The 17815-nt window shown below is 47.8% G+C and overlaps 1 protein-coding gene across 1 annotated transcript in view; it reads right to left on the minus strand.

Moving 5' to 3' along the window:
- The window catches only part of LOC126540385 (peptidase M20 domain-containing protein 2-like), a 30410-nt gene continuing 12595 nt past the window's right edge, over positions 1–17815 (minus strand). The window contains exons 3-7 of the mRNA XM_072286597.1: positions 16353–16516; positions 13951–14100; positions 9821–9953; positions 4444–4686; positions 1–1263 (exon numbers count right to left, since the gene is read on the minus strand). Of these exons, the coding sequence (XP_072142698.1) occupies positions 983–1263; positions 4444–4686; positions 9821–9953; positions 13951–14100; positions 16353–16516 (971 nt within the window). The 3' untranslated portion in view covers positions 1–982. The remainder of the gene's footprint in view (positions 1264–4443; positions 4687–9820; positions 9954–13950; positions 14101–16352; positions 16517–17815) is intronic.

Here is a 17815-nt window from a genome sequence, read left to right on the forward strand (position 1 = left end):
TATATATATATATATATATATATATATATATATATATGCGCACAAAGTGGCTTAGGTAGGTTAAATATGCTAATCGCTTTCAAAATTCTTTACGGTTCCTCCGCTCCTTGGTGGAGTCAAACTGACGTTAGCCGGGTTCCTCAAGCACAGAACGCCGACGCTTTAGCGCGTCCCCATGAATGGCTGCGGACAGCGAGGGATTATTTCTCAGCGTTACGACGCACCGGCGCACAATCTCGGAGGCCACGCAAAAGGGGGAAGACTTCGCGGGCGCGCCGTTAGATGACGCAGTGAGCGTGTCCAGGGGAAATATCGAGATAGGAGCCCGACTGCAGCACATATGGCTCCCACATGACGCGTTTCAGCGGGTGGCAATACGGTGTGTCACTACATTGTTTGAATGTTAATCGCGTTAACATCGACATTCATTGTGAGACGGGTCACGCCAGAATTTGTTTGTGGCCAAACATGGCGCGGGAAAAGCAGGAACGCTACATGCTCGTTTAGTAGACTGTAGCCGTATCTACCTAATAGTATCTCGATTGTCAGTCCACTTGTGTGGCGCTGCGACTCCAAACAAAAAGACCTTGCGTGCGGTGATTGTGGAAACCGACACCTCATATTGCCTGGAGATAACAGCTAGAGATTCCCGTGGTCTCGGGGTGACCTGATATCGAACGGCCGAACCTCACTGCATTGAAGCAAATGCTTCTGACAAAACAAAAAACAAATCCAATAATTATTATTGTTGTACCTCAAGAAATACGTGAGCTTTCCGCGTTCCTGCATGACGTCACTTCCGAAATCGCGCGTGCGTTTTGTTATTTATACGGCACTGAAAGAAATATTTAGAATGTTATGTAAGCTTACCAGCTATGGCGTTTCGCAAGTGCACTGAGACGCACTGCATGGTTGGATCTCTCCACATCTTACTCTGCAGATACCGAATCCAATAAACTGATGCAGTAAAATAGCTCGCGGTTCATACGACGAGCGCAGCGCATCTGTCGAACTCTTTCTTAGCACATTCGATGTGACGCGGGTCACACAGCAGGTCAAAGGCTGTGAGCGCCAGCATCTTCCCAACGAGCAGCGCTGTTTCCTGCGCCTTCCTCGTGCCGGCTACGCGGCAGAACTCTGTCGTATGGTTGAAGGTGGCTGACTCGATGCGGTACACGGGGTGGATGGTGGGCAGCCGATGAGACACGTTGCCCACGTCGGAGGTGGAGCCCGTTATCAACGGACCATCGTTAAAGGCCATTCCTGCAGGAAAGTTTATGTGCACGAAGGAGTTAACAGCAATCGCAGAGAAATGAGGATGTGTTATCTGACTTTTCCCATCTTGCAAATCAAGACAGGATTCGCTTCCTTTGCGCCCGGTCTTGTCGCGGCGTTAGGCAAGAGCGAATAGCTGAACAGCGTGTTCTAATGACTCGGAACAACTGCGCCTTCGCCATAGTAAAGCAGAAGTTAATTTAGTAAGCAGTGGTAATGTTGCACGTTTTCTCATTGATCGTCAGAGTGTCACCGACCACTCAACTCTTAGCTATGGCGCTGGCGCCGATGACGCAACATCGCGTAGCGTATTGCAGTTTTTACCGCGAGTGCTTCTGCTACCTGCAGGTGTGTGGCCCGTTGCGGTACCACGGACTTACTTAAGGCGCAAACTGACGTGGCTGTAGCGTTTGTGATCAGACTCATGACCTTAAGCTACACACGGCTCCGCCGCGTCAGCGAAAATGGTACCTCTGTAGCGTTGCGGAGGCAATGCCAAAATGCCTCGAGGTAACAAGCGGAGTTGCCTTATTTCTTGAGAAGGCCGCTTTCCTTTGGCTATTTCATCATGTCTTATCTCCCCTCAGCCATTAACACGAACTTGGAATTCCGCCTTGTGAAACCACCACTCTATCACATTCCTCCGCATTAATGAGTGCAATGGCCCTCCAGCGTATCGAGATGCCCTTCCCTTACGTAGAGTAGCAGGCCAGATGCTCCATTATCCGGCCGACCTCTCTACATTTCCAATCATTAAAATACTTCTTCTTGTCGTTTCTTGAAACCTATATAACTGACTTGACTTGCCTTCTCGTAATATGTCAGCGTTTCTAAATTTCTATAGCAGATGTTCTTTATACGTAATTTCCAAAAAATTGCACCTGGCATGATTTGGCCACGTGCATTACTGCATTACTCGAAGAGGCGTACAATACTTGCACAATAAATTGAGATGCATAAGCTCGCTAATAAAAGTTCATTAGCTACGTTTTTAACTAGTTACAAATATTGCGAATATTACAATTTACGAATTCGAGCCGGTGAATTTGTACGGCCTGTCCAGTTGGAACAAACTTTCAGAAAAGCCTTGTTCGCTTTCAGGAAACAAGGTATTCATGTGGAATTCCTTTCGCCGCACTCTCTTTGTCCGGAGTTCCGTTTTTACATTTCTTAATATAACTTTACATCCCAACCACATTACATGTCGCCCACTTATTTATTTCATACATCTTATTATAACGTTAAACTTTACACGTGGCAGAAAGTGCAATGCCATCGCGTGGGCTTCGTAACTTAATAAAATATAATGTGCAATTAGTTAACTTACGTCTTTTACTAATGCCTTTTAATCAATTATATTAGGTCCCATGGCTCTTTTCAGTAACAGAAATTCGTCAGTGCTCGAGATATTGAGCTGTCACCGCACCGAACTGTCCAAACGGGGGCTACATTCAAGCCACCCACCCATGGTGTAGACATGTATAGGTCTGTGACCTACTGGACTTCACTCAACAGAACCAGTTTTAAATTCATATATAAAATTCGCCGCCACTTTCATGCCATAGGGCCAATTATTGCATTAAATATTGTTCGGTGATGGCTTTTGCGCAATCCGTTTCCGAGGAATATTGCATCACTTGTATTGATCACATCAAGGCTTCTATAGAGTTTCGAACGGCCTCGGACTCTAATATTGTCGGCGTGCCGTTTCCGCTCTTCTGAAGTACCTTGGCGTCCTGTTTGTAATATGTGCCTCTGCAAGCGATCGGAGGTTCGTCAATGCGAAGAGTGACGTCGCTATACAGGGTCGCACTGGTTTCCAGAATATTGTCGCCTTCCTCGCGAAACGTCTGTGAGCGGTTTGTCGATGTTACACGGCATATAGGACTTCTTTCGGCGAAGTGGTTTGTTGGTGATTAAAGGCGTGTATGAAGCCAATAGGAATGCCCGTCCACTTGGGTTGGCTGCAAGAGTAACCGCACCCTCGACGCACCGATATACTGCCAGTGCCCCGCGCTCGAATGTGCTGCCATTTTGTCTCCCTTGCCCCCCTCCCTTTCTTCTACCATGCTGCAGTAGGGCAATCTGCCGAGCGTGTTCTTTCAGGATTAGAATGGCTGTTATACGCTGGAGGCTTGCAAAGAAAAAAAGCACGTAGCTTCCCTATTGACCCACTCGATCCCAACACGCTGCTTCTATTGTCCGTAGATGTTGATAACGATGAAGCACCCTTGGCTGGAGAATGGTCAGCGTCCGCAGGCCACGAACCGCGGCGTAAAATAAATAATCGGGCGCAGGGAAAAACCACGCGCACAACGCGTAGGATACTGTTTTTCCGAGTACAACCATTGTTCTTTCTGCCCTTCGTGCGCGATATCCATTATCACGGGTGAAAAAAGGATCGGCGTAGAGCCACTTAACTGATACTACATATCTATAATAGCATTCCCAAGCACTTCATCTTTCCCCCAGCATATCAGCCCGCGCATTGTACCGGTCAAAAGAGAAAGAAGGCGGGGCAGGTTTTCTAAACGCGTTCTTGTTCTTAAAAAGCGCCATTCAATATTCCTCTGATTTAGGGCAAGCTCCGCGTAACAAACCGCAAGGTTACTGCGTGGGAACTAGGCGTCTGCGCTCTTGTGCGCAACCTCCGTGATGCGCTTCCGTACGCGGCGCCAAACAAATGAGTTCTACAACGACATTCCAATGAAGCTGTTGGGCAGCGTTCCCATACCGGCTATCGGCAAAGGTCACGCGACCGACTTGAATCGCGACCAAGGAGTATACCGACCAAGAAGGATCAAGAACGACCGATATTAACGAGTGTTCAAGGCCACCAGGTTTCTCACGCCCAATTACCTCTATTTTTGCTTCATGCACATTCGAAAAAAAAAGACTTCTTCCGCAGCACGCTATCGTCACCAAGAGCCATTCAGAAATTTCACTCAGGAGTTCCAAACAAGACGCCATACCGTTTTTTTTTTTTTTTTCAACGAATATCGCATGGCTCTAACACTGGCAAAGTTCTTGCGTCATGGCGAAGACCTGCAGGTAGTGAATGCGCGGAATTGTTTGGAGTGGTACGGCGGACACCGGAGTTGCTTAAGCGTTGCCGTTATGCGAAGAACGCGAAGCTGTCGCACTTTGACTAAACCAAACGGAACGCACCGTAGTCGTCGGCGTGCTTCTGGAATATCCTCAGCAAGGATTCGTTGTAGTTCATGTGCTTGCAGAGCGGCCCCATCTCGACGATGGTGAGGTGACAGCCCGTGGCCTTGGCCGCCGCCTTCGCGCAGGCCTCGATGTCGCGCCGCATCTGCAGGGCACGCTCGGTGCTGGGCGCCCGCACGTTCAAGTCGAGCCGGCTGCGGCGTACGTCGAAGCCGGTCGCCGTCTCGGTTTTCAGCACACCTGCGCCAGCAGGCCGCCCTTTCTGTATGCCAGCTCGGGTGCAATAGATCTTACTACAGAAATTACTCAGCGATTGCTCAGCTATGGGAACGATGGTTAGTGCAAGCATTAGTCTACTCTTCAGGTTTCTATACTATAGCTTCAAACGTTCTTGCAACGTTGTTTACGCTGTGTGCCCCAGCCAAGAAGGTCCCGGCTGACGTTAGCCTGGCTGTTCAACAAAAAAGAATGTTTAAAAAACATTGTAAAATATTTAAGTATAATACCTACGGTTTTCTGCTGTCAGCGTTCTGATAGCCGAACACCGTAGGACTTGAAATCGTATCTTGCACCGCGTTTTTAAATATATTTTTTTTCGTTGAACATATCGGCCAACGTTAGTTGGGACTGATGACGGCCAAAAAATTGGAGGACGCTTAAGCTTCGCCTTCAAGAGTGGAACGCGACAGCGTTCCCGTCGACCCGCCAAAGTGTGTAAGACAATGGGCTACGGCGCAGCGATCACTTACGAGGCGCCCCGCATTGGACGCGGTGAGCGTCGAGCAATGCAGTGTTCGGCGCGGCAACGATACGTGCGCCTGAGCAAGCGGAACGAACCTAAGAACTCGGTGTCTCGGAGGGGGAAATGATGCACGCCAGCCAAACGTCGTGATCGGCATTGGCAGAGAGATAGACAGATAGTGATCTAAAGAAAGGAGGACGCTTGATTCTGCAACCCGTGAGGGAGCAAGGCGAAGCGTCGTCAGGGGAGAGGGCGTCCGGGCCGCGACGCGCCTCGCACCGGTCCCCGCACAGCCCCAATGCGCGCGTGGCGAGCCACCTGTCGGGGCAGCGCCGTACATTGAGAGGAGGGGGTCTTCTGTGTTTGCCGCAAGATGGCTCTACGTGTGCGGAAAGCGCAGATGAAATGTAGCGGAAACGCACTTCGCTACTCGTGTAACTGCGACTTCTGTAAGTTACATGTTCATAATTACCGATATACACCGCAGTATAACTTTCTACGGCTCGTTTCTAAGGCAACACCGCATTCACTAGAGGCGCTTTTGTACCGCTTTGAAGCATCGAACTCGTGGCTGAGTGGTAACGTCTCCGTCTCACACTCCGGAGACCCTGGTTCGATTCCTACCCACCTCATCTTGCAAGTTGTTTCGTATTCATGAAGTGCCTGCCGGGATTTATCGCTCACGGCCAACGCCACCGACGCCGATGACACCGGCTTTTCTGCGACACGAGCTCCTTAACGCTGTCGCGTTAAAACGTCGCGCCTATAACATGTTTCCGGCTCCACAGCCGCTTCGGGCGCAAGCAGTCAATAACATAATTACCTGCGAGACCCGTTGCTGTTACACAGAGGGACCCGTCGCTAGGGCGTGGATTCGGACTCCAGATATTACACATTATCTGTTTTTTTTATTTCCAAGATAACGAAGTTTATTCAACACAATTACTCTCTCTCTCTCTCTCTCTCTCTCTCTCTCTCTCTCTGCGCACATGCGTAGTTACTGCGAATCGGTGATGTCCAAAACTCCACGTCTATTAAGTGTTTACCGGCTCCCGCAATCGCTTCCGCCATATGCAACCAGCATAAGCATAACCTTCAAGATCTGCATCTCTTTACCTGGAGGGCGCCACCACTTTGGCGTGGATTTGGACACCACGTATCGGGGCAGTTATAAAGAAAAATGCTGTTCCAAATTATCAATTTGCACAATCACAAGGCCGTTTGAAGCCATATAAGTAGAAATTTTAGGTAAATTTATGTACCATTTGTGCTGACAGTACCTCCACAGCGGCAGCTCCCGTTGACGCAATAACGACATACTTTTTTGCGCTGTTTCTTTCTTTTTGGCGGAAACTATGTTCAAGAAAGGAGCGCGTAGTTACCCCGCCAACGCGCGCGATGTTGGCACGCGATCGTTCAGGAGAACGCGAGGCTTCAATTATGAGAGCGAGCCCATTGAGAAATGGCACTCGAGTAAACAGAGCGTAAAGCATGCACTTTTGAGGCGGGCAGTTCAATCGATCTAATAATGGTATCAATTACATATGTGCGCATTTTGATATTTGAATGCAATTAACGGCCGTGCGGCTACCTTTACGATAGCAGTCGTGCAGCTTTTGATTGTAGAAACACAACGCGAATAATAAGACAAAGAAAACTGAGCCGAAGTGTACAGAACATGGTTGTTTGTACACAGAGCTTTTTTTTTTTTCCTTTTCTATTACTTTTTTTAAGCAGCTCAATCAAAATTCTGCTGTTTTATGTTGTATAGCGTTCCCTTTTTGATTGTTTGTGGGGTGACCAATCCCCTTCGTCTCTATAAATTACGATTCGAGACCATAACATCAACGATGTTTGGTTGGTCCTAAATGAAATGGCACTGCTCGCTATTGGGCACAGAGCTATAACCTGGTGACAGCAGGGACCAAATGAAAAATAAATTTGTAAAATCAAAGAGGTTATATCAACAGATATTAGTATAACATAAATAAATATGACAAACGAAGTGCGATATACTGAATTTCAAGAGCGCGTGTGCTGTGTAGTTCACCGACTCTGCGTCTTACTTTTTCGCGCGCGACGAGTTCCAGTTGAAGCTCAAACCAACTTCCCATCTCATCCTATTGCTTATTTTTATGTATTTATTGTCTTTCCTCACGTCAAGGCTAACGCCGACTAGAACAATATTTACAGGCAGCCGCAGCGTAAGGCGCCATCTTACAAATATCGTTACAATTGGATCATAAGGTCACGTTAGCAATGTTATGACATGACATTTGATGATCATAAAATTCATTGCAATCCATGTTTTCATTGACATTATCTTGAGGCCTGGCTACGTATAACCAAGCACGCTAAAACCTAATGCTATTCCAATCCGTTTCCATTCCACTTCCTTCGTTAGCGTTCCGCGTTTGGTTTGGGGGCCACGCCCGCCTAGCCTGTCTGTCTCGAGACATCACGAGAACCGTGAGAACTTCCCATCTCAGGACGAAGTGAACACACTGATTATGCATGATTAGGCCGATCAAAAGTCCAAATTCACGCAGAAATTCCTCTGGTAGTTGTCTAACTATGCGTAAGCATTGTGCCACTTGCTTATCTCCACGCAGCTCGGTGTCACTATCGATGGTTTGAAACTCCATGCAACAAGTATAAACCCTTATCAACCCTCATTGGTAGTTCGCTTATCATGTTCGATACATTTCATTATTGCACTCGAACCCGCGACCATTGATGTTAATTAAGGTGAAGTTAATAAGGCACAGTTAACTACTATAGAGGTGATTAAGACAATTGAACCCTCGACCTTTGGTGTTAAAGTGAATTAGGATTAATTTAGTGAAGCCGTCGAAAAACCACCACTAAGTTTGCGGAGGGGGGTATGCAATGCTTTTTTGATGGTTTGGATGCTTGTCTTGAGTTTGTTCTTTATTGAAATGTATGCTGCTATGTGTGTTGCATGGGCGACTACAATAAATGTGAGCACTGCTCGCTTCAATTTGCTGAACGCTTGTAGCCTCTGGCTTGCGTGGGTATGAGCCATTGCATTCTTACCTTGCTTACGGGGGTCATTGTCTTACGTGACGGACATACTTCGCGGAGGTCCCGGCTCCCGTCCCCAAGGCCTGTGTGCCGGAGACGGGGAGAAGGGGGCCTCCTTATCCGGCGGTACAATAACGTTGCTGTCATCATCTCGTCGGGTAGGCATATCAATTCTCACTCATTTAAAACATTTCTTTCCTATTCTACGCCTTTGTCGCCATTAATCTTCCGCGATTGACGAAAATCTTTTCGGGCCACGCTTAGTTCGCTTTTCTGTCACGCGACGTCACATAACCGCGAAAAACTCATGTCGTCAAAGCGACGTGTACGCAATAAAGATGCATTATTATGCCGAACGAAACTAAATCTTTCTTGGGGACAGCCGGAGGATGGCCCCGTTTTGAAAGGACTCGAATATGGCTGTCCACTGATCACTCCGGCACTACGTACTCGGAGCTGCGGGCGGGAATTGATCTCTTTGCGTATAATAAACATTTTGCGTGGCAGTATAGCGTCGCCGAGCCCTTTCGGCCCATAAACGGCATCGCTCTGCCAAGTGTTGTTCACTGAGCTTGCGTTCAGATGACATTCTTAAAGCCACGTTGCACGCCGCTGCAATCTTCGGCAAGCCACCTGAAGCTGAGCAAGGGGAAGCGGGCCAATCGGAGACGCCGGCGCCCCTCTTCTGGTCTAGTTATCTACTTTCACTGCTCTATCTCGGCCCCTCTGGAACGCTATGCTCTTTTGCCCTCCCCCCCCCCCCCTCCGCTCTCCTTTCGTCAGCCAATAAGACAAGAAAAACTTGTCGCGGTAGGCGATGCCATTCTCATTGAAACCAAACGAGAGTCACCTCCTAAATGAGGGGAGCGTTTCATTGTGCTGCTGAAGCAGTGTTGCGGGTCACGACCCATGATTACGTCGACGGTTAAATAAATCTGACGTTAGGAGATTGGAATGCAGAAAAATGAAATAACTTTACGTTATAGGGCGCCCTAAAATACTAATACCAGCGCGAGCGTTGCTATTACAGAACAAAATGGCCTGATTGCAACTTTCAAAATAGAGGTTATCGTGGAGTGCAACGAGAGACAAGATTTCTCTACAGGCATACTTGACGTTGGCGAACGTAAGCTTGGCGTCGTCGCTAGTTGTCACGTTGTCATCTTTGGCGTAGAGGGTCGATTATTGTTTTACAAGTGCAGCCATGGTGGTAGTGCGTGCAGGCGTTTGATGTTCGCTTAGCTGACGCCTTCGAGTTCCTTGCCCTTTATGGGCTGCTACAAATAGCTCACACCTTGCATGTTCGACGCTAAAGCCATTGCCAATTTTGTGAACCAAGAATCAACTCCACTGTTGCAAATCTCTGCGTAAGTATAGTATACGTAATGTAGCAAAGGGAAGCTTTTTGGTGCAGCGCCGTCTATACGCGTCGATAAAGGTATCTATACGCACCGATATCAATGTCAGCCCCGTCACGTCGCTGCAACGTCATGGTGTGAATGAGGACTATGGATTCGCATGAATTCCGCCTAAGCTTTCCTTCAAAGCCCAAATGTACCATTCCTTCCAACCAGTCTGCACACTCACCGTGCATTCGACACTCCGGGTCCATACTAGCCCTCAGGAGGGACATATTGTGATAAGCGAGCACAGAGGCGTCCATGGCGCTGGGTTGCCGTTCCCCGTCCGGAACATCGACGGCGTCGAAGATCACGCTGACCTGCGCGGGCAGAGAAGGGCAAACAATGCATGCGCAGCAACTGCTTTTGATGCGCCAGCGTTGTCTCATATCACGGATAATTTCTTTTTACTTTCAGCAGGGCTTCATTTACTTTTGCGTCATCTCCAAGACCCGCAGGCAGCTTGCCTGCAGAACAAAAGCTCTTTCATTAAAGCTTTGATGCGCAGACGGAAGGAATTTCGAACGGCACTCCGTCACGTGTGACGTCAAAGAGAGGCGCAACGAATGTGGAAAACTCGCTCGCTTGCTAACCGAGAATTGGCGTGCGGGAGCCTTGACAATGCCGTAAAAAAGCAGGGGGCTTTTCGATGTGAAGCATTTTTTGCCTCAGGCTGATCACTCCGCGATGGGGAGGCGATGGACGCTTTTGTACCACGCCGTATTTGGCTTCCTTTATTGAAAAGAAGTCGTGTCCGATTGGGAGAGAAAAACCTATCCGCCCAGCAACATAACCCGATAGGCCATGACCTTTTCTTTTTCTTAGATGGATTATTGTGTCATGTCGCGTGTCAACAAGTTGCTCGCGAAAGCAAGAGCGTGCGAGCTTCTCCAATTCTTTTCTCGTGGCTGCTATCACTTTTAAACGCTTTGTTAGACTGCACTGCCTTCCGACCGGCCGAAGTCGCCACGAAACAGGCTGTAGCGTTTTTTCGCCGGAGTCCGAAAGACCAGTCGTTATGCCATCGTCTCCTGACTAACGTCATCACCATTGTCATCCTCTTTCTACTGTCGTGACGCGTAAGTTCGCATCACACACACAATTCCTTGACGTAGACACAAGAACGTTGGTTAATCAGGTCCGTTTTGCGGAACCCTAAGTCGTGCTGCATCTCACAGCTGCCTGCTATATGCTTCGCGTGCCGTTGATTCCCGCAGTACGTGAGATCTACATAATATTCTTTGTCGTAACAAACTATATTATCAAAAGAAATTTGCAGAGACGAGCTATTCCACATTGCTTCAATATGGCAGCTCATTTCCTGAAGTCTCTTCCGCCGCACAAAGATAGCAAATAGTTTACCATCCGACTTTTGTTGATGATGATCTCAAACCATGGCGCATATCAACTAAGAGGGATTGGTCAAGAATCGAGTCGCGCAGATTTTTCCGGCTCTATGTTCTTCCTCCTCGTAGCCCTGTGTTTCCATTAAAGAACAGCAGCATGGCTAGCAATCATCAGCTTTGTCTTTTAGAGCGAAAGCTCTACTCCTCGAGGTACAACTCCCATGGTCAATCTTGGCGCGCGTTTGACCTTCAGCCGCCGGCGCGCCGGTATGAATATGTGACGTCACGTGATCCGCTGCGGAGAGAGGTCGCAGCTGCGCTCGCTCGAATCTCGTTGCTGTGTGCCACGTGAATTGGCGAGGGTTTATAACAGCTGCTTCGGCGGTGCTTGGTCGCTCAGTCTCGCCATGGATGAAGCACGCGGCGGTGCGAGCTCGTCAGCTCTTCGCCGCACTCGCCAGGCTGAGTCTGAGCACCCTGCCGATATAGCTCGCTGGGAAGAAGCACTGAAGAACCGTGTCTAACCGTGCTTAACAGAGCTTTCGCTCGTATAACTAGGTTCAAGCCACGTTAAACCCCGGCCAACTGTTTGCCTGCCACCTGCGTTCGCACGAGCTACTTTGTTTGAGTCCTTGAATTGCGTGTACCCAAATCGCTTATCTTGCTAATGTATTACATATGTCTTGCTTATCACTTGAGGCGTGCTTCTGAGTTCACTTGTAGAGGGCAGTCGAAAACGATCCGACTGAGCAGATGAATCAAATGAAAACTATTAGCATATAACGTCTTCGAATGATGCAGAAACCATTCCGCATGTCTTCATAGAATACCACTGTATACATCCGCCAATAAACAAGTCCTGTTGAAAGCTTTTCTTTTTTTAAGGGCAGCAGGGGACAACGTAAGTTAAGCCTCTGTAGGGAATAGTAACAGACATCGGAATATTTGCTAGCGTAAAGAAAGATACCACCCGCAAGCAAGAAAGCATCATAAGTTTTAATTTTAAGCCTGATGCCACAAGAGTGCTTAAAGTCAGCAGGTCATAAAGACTGGTGGCGTGTCCTACCACACCGATTCACAAACGATGCTTGCATTATTATGTCAGGCATATTTCATTGCCCTTAGATCCAGCGTCATGGCAGTAATGAAATGTCATGTATTGTCAGGATCAAATTATTATTGAAATAGCAACGTCGTTTTCTTCCCATCGTGTGGCAGGCTGCCTGATTGCGTTCGTAGGCCCACTTGCGTGCTAGCTTGATGTCGATATCAGTCGTGTTTATTGGTTCCACACAGCATCTTGGTACTCACTTGACAAATTAGGCGATTTGTTCAGGTCATTCCACATTTGGTTCGATTCGTAAGCTAGTTCGTCCGCCTTGCACTGCTGTGGCCACCGTCAAATATTTCTCCCATACCAAGCGTCACTTGAAGTTCTAGTCGGTGATAAGGGATTCTACCGAAACTAGTTCCTGAAATTCAATATGTTCGAACTGGTCCCATCACAATCGCCGAGCCCACCCATACAGGCTTTTAGCCAACAAGTTAAGGTGGAATTCCTTAAAAGATACAGCTTCAGCCTGCTCGTGCACAAGAACCACACTCGCATGTCTCGTTCTTCTCAAGAGAGCAGTAGCCATAAAACCTTTCAAGCACGGCTACATAAGCTGGCTGTTCTTCCAGGCAGAAGGCGCTGCAGGCTACAAAGGCTTCTTTTTTATTGCCATAGCAATTATATGGACACTCCAGGCGCATTTCTGCCACCGTCGTCGTCGTCGTGATGTTCCGTATGAAGTACAAGCACGAGAACATGGTCGCCGCGCGCCGTATGCCGTATGTGCAAATGAAACATGCGTGGGTCGCCCGACCATCGCGGCTCAATCTCGCGCGCGCAAGGGAGGAAATTCGGGAGGAAAAGCATCGTCTTTCGTCGCGCGCGACGCACCAGTGAGAGGGGAGGGTAGGGGGGAGGGGCGTTCTACTCCGGTGGCTGCTGCGTACGGCGCGTCTTCTGCGCGGGCGCCTTATCTTGAAATGCACAAAGTGCGCGGTCGTGCGGGCCTCAACTTCATAGCGATCTACGATGTGGACAAAGTGCACCGGGTGCTGGTACCTTCGTATGCGCTGTGCTTTCGACGATTAGTTCACGCTGAAGCGAAAGGCAGCACGAGGGTCAATTCGCTCGCTCCAGTTTTCGCACTCCATCGCTTCGGCAGCGAGTGAGATGCGTTCATGTTTACCTGTGCGAGGGTGACGCTGTGCTGGTTAATCTAGTTAGTAAGCGAATGTTTACAAGTTTATACGGCCGATAAAGCTACTATCCTTACTTCGTATGGATGTATACTAATTTGCTATCGCAATTGATACTTCGCCTTTCGGTCGAAACTGCGACTTTTTTTCCCCTCGACGATGTGCAGAAGAACAGAAGTAGTCCACTTTCTGTTCACAGTTCTCGAGTCGTTCTTATAAATGCCTCCAGTGTACGCCACTGTCGGCGGAGAACTGGAACTCAAGTCTATCATTGACACGACTCCTCTGGTGCGCACTAGCAAACAGATTTCAAGCAAAAGTGCGATAAATTTCATCTCGGTGACAGGGTAGACATGAAACCTGAGAATTTGCGTTGTTGAGCACGCTGTACATCGTTCAGGGAGCCAGAACTTTTATATTTAAGATTATTCGCACTCTCATGAAAATTCCTTGTGTGTGAACAAACTATCCATTTGTTCCGAATGCTCAATTTGGACTTGGAATAAACAGCGCTTCACATTCTGCAGTATTACGACACAGACTTGTTAATCATGACGGATACTAAGATATGCACATCATTTTACATTAATGCCGAAAGCGACGGTAATTTTTTTAACTATTCGAAAAGTACGCAATAGTACATTCGATTTACTTCCGTCAATATTCGATTCTGCTAGTATACACATCTGAGAACAGTGCACCGTAGAAGAACAGCACTTACTCCGCATCTTGACGACAGGTGGAGTCGCAGGACTGCCCTGTTCTCAGGATGCGCCATGAGCGCGGCGTCGACATCGTCCAGTGCCCCGGCGCGCAGCAACAGCTCTTTGCCCATGCCACCTTCTTCGGCGGGCGTTCCCAGCACTACTATCTGTGAACGGCACGAAGAACATAACTCTAAGGAAGAATTCTACTGTAGGAGTACAGGGTTTTCGCTGCAGCATCCAGAGGCCCCGAATGCCATAAGGCAACTGCTTCTTTAACTTCCATTGCAGGAATTCGGCCACAGACATTAGCGCCGAACTAGAGTAGCCTGCTTTAGAAAGCCTAGTTAACCGGTTATTAAAACTGAATTGCATCTTGCGAACGCAAGATCTCTTGTGTGCTGGCCCCAAGCACAGTGATGCAGTAGCTCTTTTCACGGGTCCATGCTTCTTTTACCTTCTTGACCGATTAACATCAAGCATATCATCTGAACATTCCGGCATAAAAGAAGTCGTTCTTCACATCCAAAGTCCATAGGCAACCACCAGGACAATGGGTCATCTTCACAGATTCAAAAGCGGCCTGACAGAACATGTACAATGTGAACAGGCAACGTAATCAGCAGCCAGTGACCCCAAACGCCATAAGGCCACACTGCCATGTACCAGTGGCTTCCTGAAAACTACGACGTATGCAGAAACGAAAAAGCGGGTCCAGCTGCCCGCAGAGGGTTCCGTTTAAGACATTTCCTGTGAATATATTTCACAAGATGCGATGCATCAGGAATGGCAAAGAAATATGCTCACACAGAAGGGAATCGCCTGCGGAGTCTATCGCTTCAACATGCCTTCCTCCATCCTGTAGACCGCGTCCTAAAATCAAGACTTCCGCATTAGCTTCTCGTCACCTTGAGACAATATATCATCGACTTCGTGTGTACGGCGCATTCGCCAATAGCTAGCTACCTGCACCTCCTGAGCGCCAACCTGTTTTGTGATAACTGTGGTGCGTCAGATACTGTGAAGCATTTTGTTGGAATGTCCAGGTTACGGAGACAGGAGATATTGTTATTGTGATATAATAGGCTCTGCTTGACAAGAACCACTATATTTAGGAAGGCTACTATGTCCTATGCCTTCTCCTTCAAAGCAACGGACAAGCATTAAGATTTCGTTTTGTATTCCTTGAAAACACTGGCTTAACTGACAAGCTCCTAGTCTGTTTACATCAACACCATCGCGTTTGTCTCACCTGTACATGCAGTAATCGTACATTCTCGCTTTTTTATTATTTCCTGCCCTCCTACTCCTAGGTCTATTCTGTCCCTGATCACCTTCCCTGTGCAGATTAGCACGTAAGCGCCTACATGTACGCTGGCGGAATTCTCCGTAATTCGATAAAGATTTTTCTATTTCTCTCACTATCTTCAGAAGTTGTGAAAAGTAATCTCAATTCAAACGAAAACTGTTAGGAGCGCCCGTGACGTCTGTCCATTTCTTTCTTTCTAGTTGTGTCGATGTGCTAAGTTTCGCCCCTCAGGAAAAACTCACTTGGCAGCCCTATTTTCCATCATGGAACTCGTTAGCGACAAATCACCAGACATTTGCCGTATGCCATGACGTGACCACATTACCCCCAGATGAATCAGCATGGTCGTCAGAGCCACGTTTACATAGCACTGTTTTGTCCCAAAACGTGCACATTAGAAATTAACCACCTAATTCAAGAAAAGTTCGGCAGCATGTTACAGGAGGTGTACTCCCGTAACACGTGAAGGCGAAAGCCTGCTGCACACCTGGTAATGCATTAAGTTATACGATCGGACGTGTCTGACTTCTTGCAAGACATAACGAGCCGCAGTGTGAAGTAAACGTATAGTGCTTTAGCTCGACCGCCTCAACTACACATGCGAGCACCTAATGCGCTATACCTAAAGGTTCTTTCGTTCTTTCGTTCGTTCTTTATTTCCTTTGTTATTACTTTTTTTTATTCATATTCACCCATTACATCTTTGCTTGCTTACGGGGGTATGATCCATTCCTGATGATGATATTTTATTGCTTCACTGGACTAGACCCTGCTTTTTTCGGGCCTTTGCAAAGAGGCACTTAAGTTGTTTCGCCTTTAAATAATGACGCCATAACAACATATAATGCAATAAATCTTAAACAAGTACTTTTAGGAAGAGCTAGGAAGAGTTAGGAAGAGTTTCAGGAAGAGCCGTAAGTTCTTTTAGTGTTGAGGCATGTTTTTTGCTGTTGTATATCTGTGATGTACACTGTGCATATCGTTTCATTTTTCATTTCCATCGTACTCCTCAGGAGTAGCATACCCGCATCCAGAATTTATTGTGAGTCCCGTCTGTCTCTCTCGCTCTCCCTCTCTACAGCATGACCAACAGGCTAGATTGATGCTTACCTTTCCCTTTACGGGTGCCTCGCACAACTCGCTCCGTCGGAGGAGCTCCCTCGCTGCGACCGCGGCGGTGAGTGCGCTCTCAGCGATCAGGTTGTGACCGCAGGCGTGACCAAGGCCGGGTAGGGCGTCGTACTCGCACAGAAGTGCCACCACGGGAGAACCGGCTGCACATGGTGGACGCAGGTGGCAATTTACCATAGCGTTGCCGCAAAAAAGAAAGAAAGAAAAACGAAAGAGGAAAGGAAAGAAAAGAAAAAGGTTAACTAGATTTTCTCCAGATTGCCACTGTACACGTGGGGAGGGGGGGGAAGGGGGAATGAAGGAGAAAGAAGACAGTGCGATAGCTGTGCAATAGCTGTGCGACTTGGCGGGAAACGCTATTCCGGCCAACAGTAGTGTTGCATCACGTCGATACTGCGACACTGCGGCACCGCAGTATTGCATCACGTCTCGAGGTATTTGGTGGTAGCTGCAATAGCAATGACGGATCGAAGCTGTTTAAGCGATGGTGGCAGTTTTGCGTAGTACTCCGATGAGTCAACGTGGTATTGCGCGCAAGATGGCGAAGGTATCTTGAAGCATCAACTCTTGATAATGGTGTAGAGTGTTGGTGCTCCAGCGTGCGCAGAACGGGCTGCGTCATCAGCAAGGTGGTTACCAACTGTGCATGTCCCGGCAGCCACTGCAAAACTATATCGCGTCCAGTTGCGTATCGAGAACCTTTCTTTTTTTGTGTGTGTGAAGGGAGGGGGAGGGGGTGCACGCAGTTGACCAAGGACGGGGAGGGGGAAGGGCGGGCACCATGCCCGGTGTCCTATTCCCTGGCTATACCACTGATCGTGTCCTCTACAAGCAGCACAATGGCCATATAATTGGCCATTGTGCCAGATTTTCCTACAGTGCTACCCAGAGAGAAATCTGTCGCAAGCATCCGCGGAATTTCTTAAAAGGCGCCGACATACCTGGGCAATGTTGTAGTACCGAGGGTTCAACTTGTCTTCAACGTCGAAGACATGGTGATGGCAGCGTAAATGGAGCTTTGCAAAAAAAGCATGCGGACATGTCGCGCGATCAGCCGGTTTTCATTATGATAGAACCCCAAAAGTTAGGGCCGGAGGGTCCTCATGCTACATTTGAACGAGAGATATGGAAAAGCATACGTGGTGTCCCTCTTTGTGTGCCATATCTGACTCGTTAGTGCATTACAAGCATATCTAAAGACAACAACGACGACAGAGAAAGTATCGGTAAAATTGTTGTATAATATATATATATATATATATATATATATATATATATATATAATTTTGATAGTACACTATAATTTTCATAGTAACATGAATAGCTTTCTTTGGATATTTCGCCCGGTTTCACTGTCGGTGGTTGGTGGTCGGACTCTGACTGCTGATATGAAGAAGGAACTCATGCAAAGCGCACGTGCTCTCACGCGACCGAGTTACGGG

The sequence above is a fragment of the Dermacentor andersoni genome, chromosome 2 (genome assembly GCF_023375885.2).
Source record: "Dermacentor andersoni chromosome 2, qqDerAnde1_hic_scaffold, whole genome shotgun sequence".
Classification (NCBI taxonomy): Eukaryota; Metazoa; Arthropoda; class Arachnida; order Ixodida; family Ixodidae; genus Dermacentor; species Dermacentor andersoni.